The 20,307-nt window shown below is 39.3% G+C and overlaps 1 protein-coding gene across 1 annotated transcript; it reads left to right on the forward strand.

The window, feature by feature from the left end:
* The first annotated feature begins 8,277 nt into the window (after positions 1-8,277).
* On the forward strand, positions 8,278-9,240 carry LOC107493596 (uncharacterized). Its single transcript, XM_016114667.1, has one exon. The coding sequence runs from the start codon at positions 8,278-8,280 to the stop codon at positions 9,238-9,240; it is 963 nt and encodes a 320-aa protein (XP_015970153.1).
* The last annotated feature ends 11,067 nt before the right edge of the window (positions 9,241-20,307 follow it).

A 20,307-nucleotide genomic window follows, 5' to 3' on the forward strand; every position in this document is an offset into this window, starting at 1 on the left:
TTAACTAAAGTTGCTTAATCTACCAATCCTCGTGGGATCGACCTCACTCTTAGTGAGTCTTACTACTTGATACGATCCGGTATACTTGCCGGTAATTACGTGAATTCTCATTTTTACGTATCAAGTTTTTGGCGCCGTTGCCGGGGATTGGAAAGATTGACAATGATTAAGTGAAAGGTGGTTTAGATTAAGCATTTTCTTTTGTGTTTTCATTAAGCCCACTAACTGTTTGATACTTTGTTTCACTAACTCCAATTTCACTCTAATTTTAGCGTGTTGCATTTGTGATTTTGGTTCTGTTTGTGTATGTCAGGAACAAGTAGACGTGATATTGAGGACGAGAGAACCCGCCGAAGGTTAAGGAGAGCAGAAAGAGGAAAGTTTATAGTTGGTGAAGAAGGGTCAGAGGAGTCAGAGGAAGAAGACCAAACCATGGAGGGTGAGATGCAAAACCCTCCTGGAGGGGTCAACAATAATGGTGGACAAGCTAGAAGGGTGTTATCATCATTTACTATCCCTGATCCAAGACATTGTGGGAGCAGTATTGCCACTCCAAATGTTCATGCCCATAATTTTGAGTTGAAACCTCAGCTCATCACTTTGGTACAGAACAATTGCTCTTATGGAGGGGGACCTCTTGAAGACCCAAATCAACATCTCTCTGTTTTTCTGAGGATATGCAACACAGTGAAGACAAATGGAGTGCATCCAGATGTTTACAAGTTGTTGCTATTTCCGTTCTCTTTGAGGGATAAAGCTACTCAATGGCTAGAATCATTCCCCAAGGAAAGCCTCAATGATTGGAATGAAGTGATGGGCAAGTTTCTAGCAAAGTTCTACCCACCTCAAAAGATCATCAAGTTGAAGACAGAGGTCCAGACTTTTAGGCAAATGGAAGGGGAGTCATTGTATGAAGCCTGGGAAAGGTATAAAGCACTAATGAGAAGATGCCCCCCTGACATGTTTAGTGATTGGGTTAAGCTCCAAAACTTCTATGAAGGCTTAAGCTTTGAAGCAAGGAAGGGACTAGATTACTCATCAGGAAATTCTCATTTTTACGTATCACATATACACTTTTCCCCTCCTTGGCTGAACCCTTCTTCACCCTCCATCTCCTCCATTTTTTCTTCTTCTCCGTCTCTTCTTTCTTCTTTTGCTCGAGGACGAGCAAACCATTTAAGTTTGGTGTGGTAAAAGCGTTGCTTTTTGTTTTTCCATAACTATTTATGGCACCTAAGGCCGGAGAAACCTCTAGAAAGAGGAAAGAGAAGGCTAAAGCTTCCACCTTTGAGTCATGGGAGATGGAGAGATTCATCTCAAAGGCCCATCAAGACCACTTCTATGAAGTTGTGGCCAAGAAGAAGGTGATCCCAGAGGCCCCTTTCATGCTCAAGAAGAATGAGTATCCGAAGATCCGACAAGAGATTCGGAAAAGAGGTTGGGAAGCTCTCACCAACCCTATCCAACAAGTCAGAATCTTAATGGTTCAAAAGTTCTATGCTAATGCATGGATCACTAGGAACCGTTATCAAAGTATAAACTCGAACCCAAAGAATTAGCTCACAATGGTTTGGGGGAAATACTTAGATTTCAGTCCGAAAAATGTAAGATTGGCATTCAACTTGCCAATGATGCAAGGAGATGCACGCCCCTACACTAGAAGGGTCAACTTTGATCAAAGGTTGGACCAAGTCGTCATGGACATATGTGTAGAAGGAGCTCAATGGAAGAGAGACTCCAAAGGCAAGCCGGTTCAACTAAGAAGGCACGACCTTAAACCCGTGGCTAGAGGTTGGTTGGAATTCATCCAACGCTCCATCATTTCTACTAGCAACCGATCCGAAGTGGCTGTAGATCAGGCTATCATGATCCATAGCATCATGATTAGAGAGGAAGTGGAAGTTCATGAGATCATACCTCTAGAACTATACAAAGTGGCTGACAAGCCCTCCACTTTAGCAAGGTTAGCCTTTCCTCATCTCATTTGTCACCTATGCAGTTTAGCTGGAATTGTCATAGAGGAAGACATCCTCATTGAAGAGGACAAGTCCGTCACTAAAAAGAGGATGGAGCAAATAAAAAAGCCCACTCATAGGCATCAACAAGAGCATGAGGAAGTCCCTTATCAAGAAATCCCTGAGATGCCTCAAGGGATGCATTTTCCTCCACACAACTATTGGGAGCAACTCAACACCTCTTTGGGAGATTTAAGTTCCAATATGGAGCAACTAAGGATGGAGCACCAAGAGCACTCCATTATTCTCCATGAAATTAGAGAGGATCAAATAGCCATGAGGGAAGAGCAACAAAGGCAAGGAAGAGACATAGAGGAGCTCAGGTGTTCCATTGGATCCTCAAGAGGAAGAACTAGCCGCCATTACTGAGGTGGACCCGTTCTTTGATTTCCTTGTTCTTACTTTTCTGTTTTTCAATTTTTATGCTTTATGTGTTATCTATGTTTGTGTCTTCATTACATGATCATTAGTGTCTAGTATATATGTTTTAAAGCTATGAATAATTTCATGAATCCTTCACCTTTCTTAAATGAAAAATATGCCTAATTACAAAAGAACAAGAAGTACTTGAATTTTAAATTTTATCTTGAATTTAGTTTAATTATTTTGATGTGGTGGCAATACTTTCTGTTTTCTGAATGAATGCTTGAACAATGCATATTTTTTATAGTGAAGTTTATGAATGTTAAAATTGTTGGCTCTTGAAAGAATGATGAACAAAGAGAAATGTTATTGATAATATGAAAAATCATGAAATTGATTCTTGAAGCAAGAAAAAGCAGTGAATAACAAAGCTTGTGGGAAAAAAAGAAAAAATAGAAGAAAAAAATGGCGAAAAAGAAAAAGAAAGAAAAAGAAAAAGCAAGCAGAAAAAGCCAATAGCCCTTTAAACCAAAAGTCAAGGGTAAAAGGGATCCAAGGCTTTGAGCATTAATGGATAGGAGGGATAAAAGGAATAAAATCTTGGCCTAAGCGGCTAAATCAAGTTGTCCCTAACCATGTGCTTGTGTCATGAAGGTCCAAGTGAAAAGCTTGAGACTAAGTGGTTAAAGTCGTGATCCAAAGCAGAAAGAGTATGCTTAAGAACTCTAGACACCTCTAACTGGGGACTTTAGCAAAGCTGAGTCACAATCTGAAAAGGTTCACCCAATTTTGTATCTGTGGCATTTATGTATCCGGTGGTAATACTGGAAAACAAAGTGCTTAGGGTCACGGCCAAGACTCATAAAGTAGCTGTGTTCAAGAATCAACATACTGAACTAGGAGAATCAATAACACTATCTAAATTCTGAATTCCTATAGATGCCAATAATTCTGAATTTCAAAGGATAAAGTGAGATGCCAAAACTGTTTAGAAGCAAAAAGCTACTAGTCCCGCTAATCTAATTGGGACTAAGTTTCATTGATATTGTGAGATTTATTGTATATTCTCTTCTTTTTATTCTATTTTGTTTCCAGTTGCTTGGGGACAAGCAACAATTTAAGTTTGGGGTTGTGATGAGTGGATAATTTATACGCTTTTTGGCATTGTTTTTAGGTAGTTCTTAGCATGATTTAGTTAGTTTTTTGTATATTTTTATTAGTTTTTATGCAAAAATCACATTTCTGGACTTTACTATAAGTTTGTGTATTTTTCTGTGATTTCAGGTATTTTCTGGCTGAAATTGAGGGACCTGAACAAAAATCTGATTCAGAGGCTGAGAAAGGACTGAAGATGTTGTCGGATTCTGACCTCCCTGCACTCGAAATGGATTTTACTGAGTTACAGAAGCCCAATTGGTGCGCTCTCAATTGCATTGGAAAGTAGACATCGTGGGCGTTCCAGAAATGTATAATAGTTCATACTTTGCCCGAGATTTGATGGCCCAAATTGGCGTCAAAACGCCGGTCAGAGACCCTTTTCTGGCGTTAAACGCCAGAACTGGCATAAAAGCTGGAGTTAAACACCCAAACTGGCACCAGAGCTGGCGTTTAACTCCAAGAGAAGCCTATGCACATGAAAGTTTCAATTCTCAGCCCAAGCACACACCAAGTGTGCCCCGGGAGTGGATTTCTACATCATTTACTTATTTCTGTAAACCCTAGGTTACTAGTTCACTATAAATAGGACCTTTTACTATTGTATTTTCATCTTTTGATCATCTTTGATCTTGGGATCAGGTCTTTGAACCCTTTTTTGATTGTTTCATGTTATTTGGGAGGCATGGCCAAATGGCCATGCCTGGACCTTCATCACTTATGTATTTTCAACGGTGGAGTTTCTATACCTCATAGATTAAGGTGTGGAGCTCTGCTGTTCCTCATGAATTAATGCAATTACTACTGTTTTCTATTCAATTCAAGCTTATTCTTGTTCTAAGATATCCATTCGCACTTCAACATGATGAATGTGATGATCAAGTGACACTCATCACCATTCTCACTTATGAACGCATGTCTGACAACCACTTCCGTTCTACCTGAAAACAAGCTTGAATGCATATCTCTTGGCCTCCTAGTCCATGATGCATGGTTGCCTCTCCTGACAACAGAGCCTTCTATTCCGTGAGATCAGAGTCTTCGTGGTAAAAGCTAGAATCAATTGGCAGCTTTCTTGAGATCCGGAAAGTCTAAACCTTGTCTGTGGTATTCCGAGTAGGATTTGGGATGGAATGACTGTGACGAGCTTCAAACTCGCGAGTGTTGGGTGATAAACCATTATTTTATAATTTATATTGTGTTTAATTGAGTGGTTTTATCAAGTCTTTACCCACTTATTCATATGATTAGCATGATATTACAATTCCTTCCCAAAGTTATTCTATGGTTGAAAACTTGCTTCCTAGAGATCTTTTTATTGTGTATTTTAATTCTCCTTTATACCATTCAATGTCATGATCCATGTGTTAAGTGTTTCAGGCTTCATAGAGCAAGAATGGTTTAGAGAATGGAGAGGAAGCTTGCAAAAATGGAAGGAACACAAGAAACCAAGGAGATGACCAGCGAACACCGACGCGGACGCATGGCTCACACGACAGCGCGAAATGGAAAAAATCGCAATGATGCGTTCACGTGCCTGACGCGAACACGTGGATTAGAATATGCACGAATGATGCGAACGAGTGGACGACGTGTACGCGTAGCAAGGAAAACGCTGGACGACGCGCACGCGTGGACAACGCGCACGCGTGGACGACGCGTACGCGTGACATGCGCGATTTGCAGAATTAACAGAAATCCCTGGGGGCGATTTTAGGCCGATTTTTGACCCAGTTCTCGGCCTAGAAAACACATATTAGAGGCTATAAAGTGGGGGAATACATCCATTCAACATACAACATTCATTATTCACAATTTCAGGTTTTAGATGTAGTTTTAGAGAGAGAGAGAGAGGCTCTCTCCTCTCTCTTAGGATTAGGATTAGGATTTAGGATTATGATTTATCCGTCTGTTTAATTCCAGGTTCAATGTTCCTTTAAATTTATTTTCTCTTCTACTTTTATTTATTCTATTATTTTAGTTTGTTAATATTGGTTTATGAACTCCATGTTAGGATTGATTTTCTTAATTAATATACATTGAGGTATTTCAGATTTATGATTTTTACTTAGCTTTTTATATTCTTGGCTTTAATTGATGAATTGATTAATTGGAGACACTTGAGTTATCAAACTCATTGTGATTGATAATTGTTATCTTTGCCAATTAATTTGAATTCCAATAACTCTAGTCTTCTCTTAGGAATTGACTAGGATCTGAGGAATCAAATTGATTCATCCACTTAACTTACCTTTATTGTTAGAGGTTAATAAGGTGGGAGCAAAATCCAATTCTCATCATAATTGATAAGGATAACTAGGATAGGACATCCAGTTTTCATATCTTGTCAAGAGTTTTTCTAGTTATTAATTTATTTTTCCTCCAATTTATTTTCCCTGTTCAACCTTTCAAAAATCCAAAAATATTATTTTCCGACAATCTTCGTTGGATCGACCCTTACTCACGTAAGGTATTACTTGGACGACCCAATGCACTTGCTGGTCAGCTGCATGGAGTTGTGAGAGAAGTGTGAATCACAATTTCGTGTACCAGACATCAATGACTCAAGGGTCACCAAAGTCATCAATTTCAAGCCAAGAGTGGAGAAAAACTAAGTAAAAACTAAGCCAAGCATTTTATCAAACACTTAGTGTGCATGAAAACAAAATAACATTAAATTTCATTAAAAATAAAAGCTAAGTACCAAAAGCAAGAAAATAACACTAACAACTAAAGAAAGCAACAAATGACATGGAAACATAAATTTGCATTAATTATAATTAAAATAACAAAAGTGTTCATAACATGAAAAATTGACATAAAAGAGAAAATAACAAAAGAGATGAAGAAGATAAAGACAAGAAAGCATAGAAACATAAATGAAACTATATTAAAACAAGAAATAAAGACTGAAATTAAAGAGAAATTAACTAATGAAACCCTAATTCTAGAGAGAGGGGGGAGTTTCTCTCTCTAGAGAATTACACTAAAACATGATAAAAGTTAAACCTAATTGTCCCCCCTTGTTTCCACTTGAATTGGGATTGAAATAGCTTCAAAAATGAGTTGGACTAGGTTTTGGAGGCCCAGAATTCGCCCCCAACAATTTGCATTAATGAGCTCACGTGATTCGGGTCACGCATACGCGTCGCCGGATGAAATTCCATCCACGCGTATGTGTCGCCTGTGCACACGCACGGATGCTGAAATGTCCAAACTCCATTTCTTCATGGTTTCTTCCCTTTTGCATGCTCTTTTCCTCACTCCTTCAACCCATACTTGCCTTGGAAACCTGAAATTACTTAACAAATACATCAAGGCACCAAATGGGATTAAAGTGAATAAAATTTAGCAATTAAAAAGCCTAAAAAGCGTGTTTTCACTTTCAAGCACAATTTAGGAAGAAATCATGAAATTATGCTATTTCATTGAATAAGTGTAAGAAAAGTTGATAAAATCCACCCAATTAGAGCATACAAATACCATGAAATGCGGATTTATCAAGCGCCAGAGTCCTTTTTGCAGGTACCACGCTCGGGTCCGAGTTCACAAGGATATTCCCGATCCGGCTAAAACAATCAAGCATACCAAGATCAACAAGGAGCCGACATATAGCTCGAAAAGAGTGTCCTTGCAAGAACATTTGGCGCCCACCATGGGCCCCGAAGAGTATAACTTCACCCCATCCCGATACTTTAATTTTTATAACCTATCCATATCTACCTTGTACCCCTTTTTCTTTGCAGAGAAGGAAGCATGATCAATCTCTCTGAAACTTAGCAACACCCTTGAACTAATGCCAATCTCATGCCCGCTAACGCCACCCTCCTAGTAGAAAATCAGCGGATGGCCGAGCTGTTAGCAGCAGTACAAAATAATAGAGAATGGAAAGTCAATAGCAAATAAACAAAAGCTGATCAACACGAAGAGTACCAATCAGAATCCAACGCAAAGATAGGGGAAACACCCCCCAAAACTGGAAGATCGCGAACCAACCCGTTTTCCGAAGAGATAGTGACTTTCAAAATGCCTAAGAACTTTACACTTCCTATGACCCTCATGCCATATAAAGGGATCGGAGATCCTAAAGTTCATGTCACGAAATTTGAGTCTATGATGTTCCTCAACAGTGACTCTGATCCCATCATGTGCCGTTCTTCTCCAACCTTTTTTAGATGGAGCTGCTTTATTATGGTTTTCTAATTTGCCTACAGGATCCACAGCCAGCTTTGACGAGTTTGCCAAGATGTTTATCAATCATTTTGTGGCATCCAAGATATATGTGAGGGACTCAGACTACCTCAGCACAATGAAACAAGGGCAGCATGAAAGCCTAAAGGATTACATGACACGCTTCACAATAGCAGCTATGGAGATCCCCGACCATAATCCAGCAGTACAGTTGCATGCCATCAAAAGTGGCCTCCGACTTGAGAAATTCCAGGAAGCTATAGCCGTGGTGAAATCGAAAACATTAGAGGAGTTCCGAGACAAAGCTACTGGACAAATTGAAATAGAGGAATTGCATGAAACACGAAGGAATGAGAGGCCACCATCGCGAAAGGAAAAAGACAAGCCATACAGGTACCATAACAAAGATTCCAAAAAACCTTTTAAATTAACTCCGAAGTTTGATTCGTACACCAGGTTTAATACCAGAAGAGAAGACATCATTAAAGAGATACTGCACAATAGACTCATAAAGCCACCAAGCAAGGCAGGAACATACCAAGATTAGAAATACATGGACAAAAGCAAATCCTGCGCGTTCCACCAAAAGTTTGGCCACACAACTGATGAATGCATAGTAGCTAAAGACCTACTGGAGAGGTTAGTAAGACAGGGACTATTAGACAAATACGTTAGCTCCAGAAGTCGGAAGGAGCCAACCAAGGACATGGACAAACTGAGGTATAACTCGGATCATAGAGAAAAAGGAATATGGCGTGGCCCAGTGGAGACTCCTGCCTCCAAGGGAGTCATAAACTACATATTAGGTGGCTTCGCTGGAGGAGGAATCACTAACACAGCCAGAAAAAGATGCTATCGAACGATGATGACAATGGAAGGATCTCATCAAAACCCACCAGCCCCGACCTCAGCCGCCCACATCAGTTTCAATGCTGACGACTTTAAATCACAGACGCCAAATTTAGACGACCCAGTGGTGATCTCAGTACACATGGGAGAACTAACCGTGAAAAAGGTCCTACTCGATCCAGGAAGCAGTGCCGATGTCTTATTCTACTCCACGTTCAAAAAGATGCAGCTAAGCGACAAGGCATTGCAACCATCAGGAGAAAAATTGGCAGGGTTCTCAGGAAAAAGAGTCCCTATAGCAGGTTACGTATGGTTAAGAACAATATTGGGAGAACCCCCAAGTTCCAAAACACTAGACATCCAGTTTCTGGTAGTCAATTGTGTTAGTTCTTACAATATCATTTTAGGACACACATCATTTAACTCTTTTGGAGCTATTGTCTCTACCATTCATCTATGTGTCAAGTTTCCCTTGCAGGATAACACAGTGACGACAGTGCATGCAGATCATAAGGAAGCCAGACAATGCTACAATGCGAGTTTGAAGAAAATCACAAAAGAGACCATTCCAAGAATCCATTATGTGTACAACTCGGAAAGCATTCCTACCTTGGCCGAAATGGACCCCAAGGCAACAACAGTCGCCCCTCCCCAACAGATGACTTAGAAAAGGTACATTTGGGTGAAATAAATCAATATACTAACATCGGTTCAGCTTTTTCTGCAGAAACAAAACAACACTTGGAAGGCATATTGAAGGCCAATGCCAACCTGTTCACCTAGACCCCAGCTGACATGCCAGGAATCAACCCGAACTTCATATGCCACAAATTAACGGTCAACCCTCATTCCCGAACCTATAAGACAAAAGAATCGTAACCTGGGCACAAAAAGAAGAAATGCAGCAGCAGCAGAAACACAGAAATTACTTTATGCAGGTTTCATCCAAGAAATTCACTTTTCCTCATGGCTAGCAAACGCGGTTTTGGTAAAAAAAAAAATGCTCGAGAAAATGGCGGATGTGTGTAGACTTCACAGATCTAAACAAAGCTTGCCTAAATGATTCCTACCCGTTGCCAAACATTGACAGACTAGTAGACGACACCTCTGGATACCAAGTACTATGTTTCATGGATGCCTACTCTGGATACAACCAGATACAAATTCACCCAAATGACGAAGATAAGACAGCATTTGTAACCAACCAAGGTAATTTTTGCTATAAAGTAATACCTTTTGGACTAAAAAATGCAGGTGCGACTTATCAAAGATTGATGGACAAAATATTTAAAATTCAAATAGAACGGAATATAGAAATATACGTCGATGATATGATCGTCAAATCCAGTTCAGAGAAACAACACCAAGCCGAGCTTTAGGAGATTTTTCAGCAACTCCGAGCTTACAATATGAGACTAAACCCAGAAAAGTGCGCGTTTGGCGTACAAAAAGGAAAATTCCTTGGGTTTTTTCTGACAAACCGAGGTATAGAAGCAAACCCTGACAAATGTCAAGTAGTCCTGAATATGCAGTTACCAAAGACGATCAAAGAAGTGCAACGACTCACAGGTTGCCTAGCTGCCCTATCCAGATTCTTGCCAACCACAGTAACCAGATCCTATCATTTCTTCAAACCATGAAGAAGTCGGATAAATTCATTTGGACAGAAGATTGTGAAAAAGCCTTTTCCGAATTCAAACATATATTGGGGTCACCACCTATACTCAAGAAACCGGAGCAAGGTAAACCACTCTTTTTATTTCTTTCAATTTCCACTAACATTATCAGTTCTGTGCTTGTAACAGAAACAGGAAAAGAACAACACTCGGTGTATTTTGTAAGCAAAGTCTTACAAAATACTGAGACAAGATACCCGATGATAGAAAAACTGGCATTCGGTCTAGTAATCACTGCTCGACGTTTGAGGCACTATTTTCAAACACACCCAATTATAGTTCGTACAGGTCATCCTCTATGAAAAATGCTATCGAAGCCGGAATTAGCAGGACGATTGACGAAATGTGCAATCAATCTCTCTGAATTTGACATATCGTATCAATCACGAGGATCGCCTAAAGCACAGGCATTAGCTGACTTCATTTCGGAATTCACAGATAAAGAATAACACATTAAAACATGGGAATTATATGTGGACCTAGCATCAAACAAAAATGGATGTGGAGCAGGAATTCTCCTTAAATACGACAATGGAGTCCAAGCCGAATAGTCAATCAAGTTTCTATTTGAAACAACCAACAACCAGGCCGAATATGAAGCTCTACTAGCAGGCCTAGGGTTAGCCAAGGAAGTAGGGATCTTCAGCTTAAAAGTACACTGTGACTTACTCCTCGTGGTACAATAGGTAAACGGTCACTTTCAGGTACGAGATTCACTTTTAGAAAAATATTTGAACTCGGTCAAAACCCTAATGAAATTTTTTCAAAGTTTTGAAATATTGCATATACCTAGAGAACAAAACTGTAGGGCCAACATTTTATCCAAATTAGCTACATATAGGATAGCCGATCAAACAGACAAACTGCATCACCTTACACTAACGGAATCCAATTTAGATACAAAATCTGTTTCAAGCGTGTCACAGGAGGAAGATTGGCGAAGCACATTCATTCACTACTTAAAAACGGAGAAATACCAGAAGGTGAAAACCTAAGAACATTCAGATACAAAGCAAACCAGTATACCTTATTAGGGACCGACCTATATAGGCAATGTATTTCCCGACCTCCTCTGAAATGCCTCAGTCGAACAGAAGCAGAAACCACCATGGATGAGCTACATGATGGAATCTACGAACACCACACTGGAAGTAGGAGTCTAGCTACAAGAATACTCTGAGCAGGATATTTCTGGCCGACATTGAGAAAAGATTGCAGAGATAAGGTCCAAAACTACGATGTATGTCAAAGATGCGCACCGCTCATCCACAACCCAGCTGAGCTATTACATACCTCAGACGTCAGCTGGCCGTTCCACAAACCGGGGATGGACATACTTGGACCATTCCCAATCTCAATAGTATAGGTAAAATTCCTTCTAGTAGCTGTCAATTATTTCACAAAATGGATAAAAGCACAGCCTCTTGCGAAAATTATAACCGAAAAGGTACAAAAATTCATTTGGAAATCAATTATATGTAGATTCGGTTTACCTAGGAAAATTGTATCTGATCATGGCAGACAGTTTACGGATAAAAAGATCGCGTCATATCTAACCGACCTACATATTAAGCACCGTTTCTCCTCCGTTGAACACCCACAAACCAATGAACTCGCGGAGGCAGCTAACAAAGTTATCTTGCAGACCTTAAAAAAGAAATTAACATATGTTAAGGGATGATGGGCCTAGCTCATACCAGAAGTATTGTAGAGTTATAACACAACACCCCACACAACAACAAATGAAAGTCCATTCTGACTAGTATATGGTGCAGACTGCATGATACCCATAGAGATCAGCCAAGGGTCCACTCGAACCGAATACTTTGATGAGCAGGATAACTCGGAAGCCAGATCAACAGAGCTCGATCTGATAAGCGAAGAACGAAGCCTCACCGAACTAAAGCAGCAATCCATGAAAGCGACAATACGAAAGTAGTACAACAAAAAGGTGAAACCAAGAACATTACAAGAGGGAGATTTGGTCCTACAACAAATGGAAAAATTCCGAAAACCACCTGGACACGGGAAGCTAGCTGCCAACTGGGAAAGCCCTTTCCGTGCCTCCAAAGTCATCGGAAAAGGAGCATACCTCGAAACACTAGAAGGAACACCCCTTCCTAACACTTGGAATATTTCATCTTTAAAAATTTATTACAGTTGAATTCTTATATAAATATGAAATGGCCAGGTACTCTTTTTCCTGATCACAAGGTTTTATCCCTAAGGAGGGTTTTACTTGGACAGGTTTTAACGAAGCCGACCACTTCATACCCTCCTTAAACGACTGATTCATATATCAATGAAGTTCACATTATGCTTGATGACCAGAATTCACTCCCCATATAAAATAATGAATTCGTTCTTTTGGCAAGCACACCAAAAAATATTGTCAAGTAATAACCCACTAGGAGTGGGGTCTAATCCACAGAGATTGGTAGATTTGAGCAATTTTAATTAATGGGTGAATTAGTCAAGCTGAGCAATATAGATTGTGGTTGCAGAAATAAATTAGCAAAATTGTAAATGACTCAAAAGTAAAGTAGTAAAGTGCAGAAGAGTAAATGGCAAGAATGTAAAGTGCTCTAAAGTAAATGGCAGAAAAGTAAATGACTGAATTATAAATGGGAATGGAAAATAATAGAATATAAAGAAAGCTATAAAGAATATGGGAGATAAGAATAGGGGAAATTCATTGGGATTGGGAGATGTTGCTCTATTTGGATTAAATTCAGCTCATCTCATCTTCATCATGCAACTCATTGACCTCTTGGCAATCATGATTGATTGAGTCCCAATCCCTTGGTAACTCAATCTCTTAAATCTTGATAATCAGCCAATTTCTTGGTCAAAATACTCATGAAGAGAGATATGCTTGGTCCCTGATTATACCACACATTATCAAAGATCCAAATAATGGGTGGATTATATGTCACCATATCCAATCCCAAAACTCAGATTCTACTCAAGTGTGAGAAGGGATTTCAAGCATGGTTTCATGTTTCCTTTTCCAAGGTTCCCATGATACCCATTTTACATTCAACCTTTTTCCCAAGATGATTGAACACTAGCATGAAGAACTAAATTCCTTCTAGCAAATCAGAGAGAAGATGAAGAGAAGAAGAAATTCACTATCACTAATCCATCAAGTACAACAGAGCTTCCTCTCCCAATGAGAGGGAGTTTAGCTACTCATAGCTTAGAGAAAAGTACAAAAGATGGAAGAGATGAAGTGAAGTATAAAAAGTAAAACTAAACTTTACAAATCCAAAAGCTAACTTCCTAACTCCCCTTTTCTCAGTACTTCTAGGGGTTATTTATACTACTCCTTTCACTAGAATTAAGAAAATACAAAAGAGAAAAGAAAATTACAGCTGGAGGAAAAAGGAAAGCTCATAAAACGTGACCCTTCAGCTTGGCGTGTGGCTGGCGTTTGAGTGGTGTGCCACGCCTAGCCACTCGGTTTAGCTTGGCACACCACGCCCAGCTCCTCAAGTGGCACACCCCTTACATCAATCTCCCTAGTGTGCCACGCCTTCGAACCCAAGTGGCACGCCTAGGGTCTTCTCAAACACTTGGCTAGCTTGGCGTGCCTTCGATACCAAGTGGCACGCCCAGGCTTTTCCTTCTTGCTCTTCTTCTCTGGAGATTTAAACTGTCATGGCACGCCCAGGGTCTGGCGTGCCATGCCCATTGTCTGCTTCATTTTCCTCTTCTAGTAGTTTGAACTGGCGTGCCACGCCCATGTGTTGTATGCATGGTTCCTTGTTCCAGTGGCTGGCGTGCCACGCCCAGCATTCAAGTGGCATGCCCGTGGTCTTCTGGTCCTGGCGTGCCATGCCTTGAAGCTCAAGTGGCACGTCCAGTCTTCTTCTTCTTTGTTTTCTGAAGCTGGCGTGCCATGCCTGAGATTCAAGTGGCATGCCCAAGTCAAGGATGATAGCTGGCGTTCCACGCCTTCGATACCAAGTGGCACGCCCAAGTGTTTGAATCTTCACCTCCTCCTCTAAAAACTTGTATTGGCGTACCACGCTTTGGTGTTCAAGTGGCACGCCCATTGATGAGTAGATAATTTATACGCTTCTTGGCATTGTTTTTAGGTAGTTTTTAATATGATCTAGTTACTTTTAGGGATGTTTTCATTAGTTTTTATGCTAAATTCACATTTCTGGACTTTACTATGAGTTTGTGTGTTTTTCTGTGATTTCAGGTAATTTCTGGCTGAAATTGAGGGACCTGAGCAAAACTCTGATAAGGAGGCTGACAAAGGACTGCTGATGCTGTTAGAATCTGACCTCTCTGGACTCGAAATGGATTTTCAGGAGCTACAAAACTCAAACTGGCGTGCACTCAACGGCGTTGGAAAGTAGACATCCAGAGCTTTCCAGCAATATATAATAGTCCATACTTCATTTGTGATTTGACAACGTAAACTGGCGCTCAACGCCAGTTCTATGTTGCTGTCTGGAGTCAAACGCCAAAAACACGTCACGAACCAGAGTTGAACGCCAAAAAAACGTTATAACTTGGCGTTCAACTCCAAGAGAAGCCTCAGCTCGTGGATAGATCAAGCTCAGCCCAAACATACACCAAGTGGGACCCGGAAGTGGATTTATGCATCAATTACTTACTCCTATAAACCCTAGTAACTAGTTTAGTATAAATAGGATAATTTACTATTGTATTAGACATCTTTGGTCTCAGTTTTATTTTATTATTCATATAAGGAGACTATTGATCACGTTATGGGGGCTGGCCATTTGGCCATGCCTGGACCTTTCACTTATGTATTTTCAACGGTGGAGTTTCTACACACCATAGATTAAGGGTGTGGAGCTCTGCTGTACCTCAAGTTTCAATGCAATTACTATTATTTTCTATCCAATTCGATTTATTCCTGTTCTAAGATATTCTTTGCACCTCAACTTGATGAATGTGATGATCCGTGACACTCATCATCATTCTCACCTATGAACGCGTGTGATTGACAACCACTTCCGTTCTACCTTAGACCGGGCGCATATCTCTTGGATTCTTTAATCAGAATCTTCCTGGTATAAGCTAGAACTGATGGCGGCATTCATGGGAATCCGGAAAGTATAACCTTGTCTGTGGTATTCCGAGTAGGATTCCGGGATTGAATGACTGTGACGAGCTTCAAACTCCTGAAGGCTGGGCGTTAGTGACAGACGCAAAAGAATCACGGGATTCTATTCCAACCTGATTGAGAATCGACAGATGATTAGTCGTGCTGTGACAGAGCATTTGGACCATTTTCACTGAGAGGATGGGATGTAGCCATTGACAACGGTGATGCCCTACATACAGCTTGCCATGGAAAGAAGTAAGAAGGCTTGGATGAATGTAATAAGAAAGTAGAGATTCGGAAGGAACACAGCACCTCCATGCACCTATCTGAAATTCCCACCATTGAATTACATGAGTAAATTTATCTTTATTTCCTGTTTATTTTATTTATCTTTTGAATATCTAATCCAATCATATTTGAATCCGCCTGACTGGGATTTACAAGATGACCATAGCTTGCTTCATACCAACAATCTCGGTGGGATCGACCCTTACTCACGTAAGGTTTATTACTTGGACGACCCAGTACACTTGCTGGTTAGTTGTGAAGTTATGTTTGGACCATGGTATTGCGCACCAAGTTTTTGGCGCCATCACCAGGGACAATCAATTTTGAACAACAATTTAAGCATGAGTAACAATTTCGCTCACCAAGTTTTTGGCGCCGTTGCCGGGGATTGTTCGAGTATGGACAACTGACGGTTCATCTTGTTGCTTAGATTAGGTAATTTTCTTTTTATTTTCCTTTCAAAAAAGTTTTCAAAAATCTTTCAAAAAATTTCTTTCTTTATTTTCGTTTTTCAAAAATATAATTTTCGAAATAATAAAATAAAATACACAAAAAAAAATCATAAAATCATAAAAATAAAAAATAATTTGTGTTTCTTGTTTCAGTTTTGAGTCAATTTTTAAATTTGGTGTCAATTGCATGCTTTAAAAATCTCTTGCATTTTTCGAAAATTCATGCATTCATAGTGTTCTTCATGATCTTCAAGTTGTTCTTGGTAAGTCTTCTTGTTTGATCTTGATGTTTTCTTGTTTTGTTTGTTGTTTGTTGTTTTTCATATGCATTTTTCGTTTGTTAGAGTCCATGCATTAAAGATTTCTAAGTTTGGTGTCTTGCATGTTTTCTTTGCATCAAAAATTTTTCAAAATTATGTTCTTGATGTTCATCATGATCTTCAAAGTGTTCTTGGTGTTCATCTTGACATTCATAGTGTTCTGGCATGCATCTTGTGTTTTGATCCAAAATTTTTATGTTTTGGGTCATTTTTGTGTTTTTCTCTCTCATCATTAAAAATTCAAAAATAAAAAAAATATATTTTCCTTATTTCTCTCCAAAATTTCGAAAATTTGAGTTGACTTTGTCAAAAAAATTTAAAATTAGTTATTTCTTGTAAGTCAAGTCAAATTTTCAATTTTAAAAATCTTATCTTTTCAAAATCTTTTTCAAAAATCATATCTTTTTCATTTTTCTTTTTTCTCGAAAATTTTGAAAATTATTTTCCAAAAATCTTTTTCTTAATTTTATTTCAAATTTTCAAAAATTATGCTAATAATTAATATGATTGATTCAAAAATTTGAAGTTTGTTACTTTCTTGTTAAGAAAGGTTCAATCTTTAAATTCTAGAATCTTATCTTTTAATTTCTTGTTAGTTAAGTAATTAATTTTAACTTTAAAAATTAAATCTATCTTATCTTATCTTTTATATCATATCTTTTTCAAAAATTTAATTTCAAAATCTTATCTTTTATTTTCGAAAATCATTTAACTTCTTTTCAAATTTATTTTCGAAATCTCTTCCCTCTCCCCTTCTTCTATTTATTTATTTATTTACTAACACTTCTCTTCACCTTTCTTCATCTCAAATCACTGCCCCTACCTATTCATTCTTCTTCACTCCTATTCCCTTTCTTCTTCTACTAACATAAAGGAATCTCTATACTGTGACATAGAGGATTCCTCTTTCTTTTCTTATTCTCTTCTTCCTTATATGAGCAGGAACAAGGAAAAAGACATTCTTGTTGAAGCTGATCCTGAACCTGAAAGGACTCTGAAGAGGAAATTAAGATAAGCTAAATTACAACAATCCAGAGACAACCTTTCTGAAATTTTCGAACAAAAAAAGGAGATGGCAGCCGAACCCAACAACAATAATGCAAGGAGGATGCTTGGTGATTTCATTAAACCAACTTCCAAATTTGATGGAAGAAGCATCTCCATTCCGGCCATTGGAGCAAACAATTTTGAGCTGAAACCTCAATTAGTTGCTCTTATCCAACAGAACTGCAAGTTTCATGGACTTCCATCTGAAGATCCTTACCAGTTTTTAACTGAGTTCTTGCAGATTTGTGAGACTGTAAAGACGAATGGAGTAGATCCTGAAGTCTATAGGCTCATGCTTTTCCCTTTTGCTGTAAGAGACAAAGCTAGAACATGGTTGGACTCACAACCTAAAGATAGCCTGGACTCCTGGGATAAGCTGGTCACGGCCTTCTTGGATAAATTCTTTCCTCTTCAAAAGTTGAGCAAGCTTAGAGTGGATGTTTAGATGGTGAATCCCTCTATGAAGCTTGGGAAAGATACAAGCAGATGACCAAAAAGTGTCCTTCTGACATGTTTTCAGAATGGACCATATTAGATATATTCTATTATGGTCTATCTAAGTTTTCCAAAATATCATTGGACCATTCTGCAGGTGGATCCATTCACCTAAAGAAAACGCCTGCAGAAGCTCAAGAACTTATTGACATGGTTGCAAATAACCAATTCATGTACACTTCTGAGAGGAATTCCGTGAATAGCGGGACGCCTCAAAGGAAGGGAGTTCTTGAAATTGATGCTCTGAATGCCATATTGGCTCAGAACAAAGTGTTGACTTAGCAAGTCAACATGATTTCTCAAAGTCGGAATGGAATGGCAAAATACATCCAATAGTACTAAAGAGGCAGCTTCTAAAGAAGCTTATGATCCTGAGAACCCTGCAATGGCAGAGGTTAATTACATGGGTGAACCTTATGGAAACACCTATAATTCATCATGGAGAAATCATCCAAATTTCTCATGGAAGGATCAACAAAAGCCTCAACAAGGTTTTAATAATGGTGGAAGAAACAGGCTAAGCAATAACAAGCCTTTTCCATCATCTTCTCAGCAACAGACAGAGAATTCAGAACAGAGCCCCTCTAACTTATCAAACATAGTCTCTGATCTGTCTAAGGCCACTTTAAGTTTTATGAGTGAAACAAGATCCTCCATTAGAAATTTGGAGGCACAAGTGTGCCAGCTGAGTAAGAAAATCATTGAAACTCCTCCCAGTATTCTCCCTAGAAATACAGAAGAGAATCCAAGAGGAGAGTGCAAGGCCATTGATGTAATCAATATGGCCGAATGCACAAAGGAGGAGAAGGACGAAAATCCTAGTGAGGAAGACCTCCTGTGACGTCTCTCAAACAAGAAGGAGTTCCCTATTGAGGACCTAAAGGAATCTGAGGCTCATATAGAGACCATAGAGATTTCATTAAATCTCCTTCTACCATTCATGAGCTCTAAAGATTATTCTTCCTCTAAAGAAGATGAAGATGTAACTGGAGAGCAAGTTGCTCAATATCTAGGAGCTATCATGAAGCTGAATGCCAAGTTATTTGGTAATGAGACTTGGGAAGGTGAACCTCCCTTGCTCATTAGTGAACTTGATACATGGGTTCAGCAAACTCTACCTCAAAAGAAATAAGATCCTCGGAAATTCTTAATACCCTGTACCATAGGCACCATGACCTTTGAAAAGGCTCTGTGTGACCTGGGGTCAGGCATAAATCTTATGCCACTCTCTGTAATTAGGGATCATTGAGGTACAACCTACCTTATTCTCATTACAATTGGCAGACAAGTCAGTAAGACAGGCTTATGGATTAGTAGAGGATGTGTTAGTAAAGGTTGAAGGCCTTTACATCCCTGCTAATTTCATAATCTTAGACACTAGGAAGAAAGAGGATGAATGCATCATCCTTGGAAGACCTTTCCTAGCCATAGCAGGTGCTGTGATTGATGTTAACAGAGGAGAATTAGTCCTTCAATTGAATGGGGACTACCTTGTATTTAAGGCACATGGCTATCCTTCTGTAACAAAAGAGAGTAAGCATGCAGAGCTTCTCTCAGTACAGAGTCAAAAAGAGCCCCCACAATCAAACTCTAAGTTTGGTGTTGGGGGGCCACAACCAAACTTTAAGTTTGGTGTTGAGAAGACCCCACATTCAAACTCACAGTTTGTTGTTGGGAGACCTTCATCATGCTCTGAACTTCTCTAAAGCTCCATGAGAGCTCACTGTCAAGCTAGTGACATTAAAAGAGCGCTTGTTGGGAGGCAATCCAATTTTTATTTATCTAATTTTATTTTTATTTTATTGATTCTTTTATGTTTTATTAGGTACATGATCATGTGGAGTCACAAAAAAAATACAAAAATTAAAAACAGAATCAAAAACAGCAGAGTATAAATCACACCCTGGAGGAAGGACTTACTGGCGTTTAAACGCCAGTAAGGTGCATCTGGCTAGCGTTCAATGCCAGAATAGAGCATGGATCTGGTGCTGAATGCCAGAAACAAGCTACATCCTGGCGTTTGGACGCCAGAAATGTGCCCTGAGGAAAGCTGGCACTGAACGCCAGTAACAAGTATGGAACTGGTGTTCAACGCCAGAAACATGCTGCACATGGGCGTTGAACGCCCAGAATGTGCACCACTTCGGCGTTTAAATGCCAGAATGGTATGCTAAGGCATTTTACATGCCTAATTGGTGCAGGGATGTAAATCCTTGACACCTCAGGATCTGTGGACCCCGCAGGATCATCTCAGGATCTGTGGACCCCACAGGATCCCTACCTAACATATTCTCCCTTCTTCTCAACATTCATTCTCTCTTTCCAATACACACTCTTCCCGAAAACCCTTCACCAATCACCTTAATC

Source organism: Arachis duranensis, chromosome 6 (genome assembly GCF_000817695.3).
Source record: "Arachis duranensis cultivar V14167 chromosome 6, aradu.V14167.gnm2.J7QH, whole genome shotgun sequence".
Taxonomy (NCBI): Eukaryota; Viridiplantae; Streptophyta; class Magnoliopsida; order Fabales; family Fabaceae; genus Arachis; species Arachis duranensis.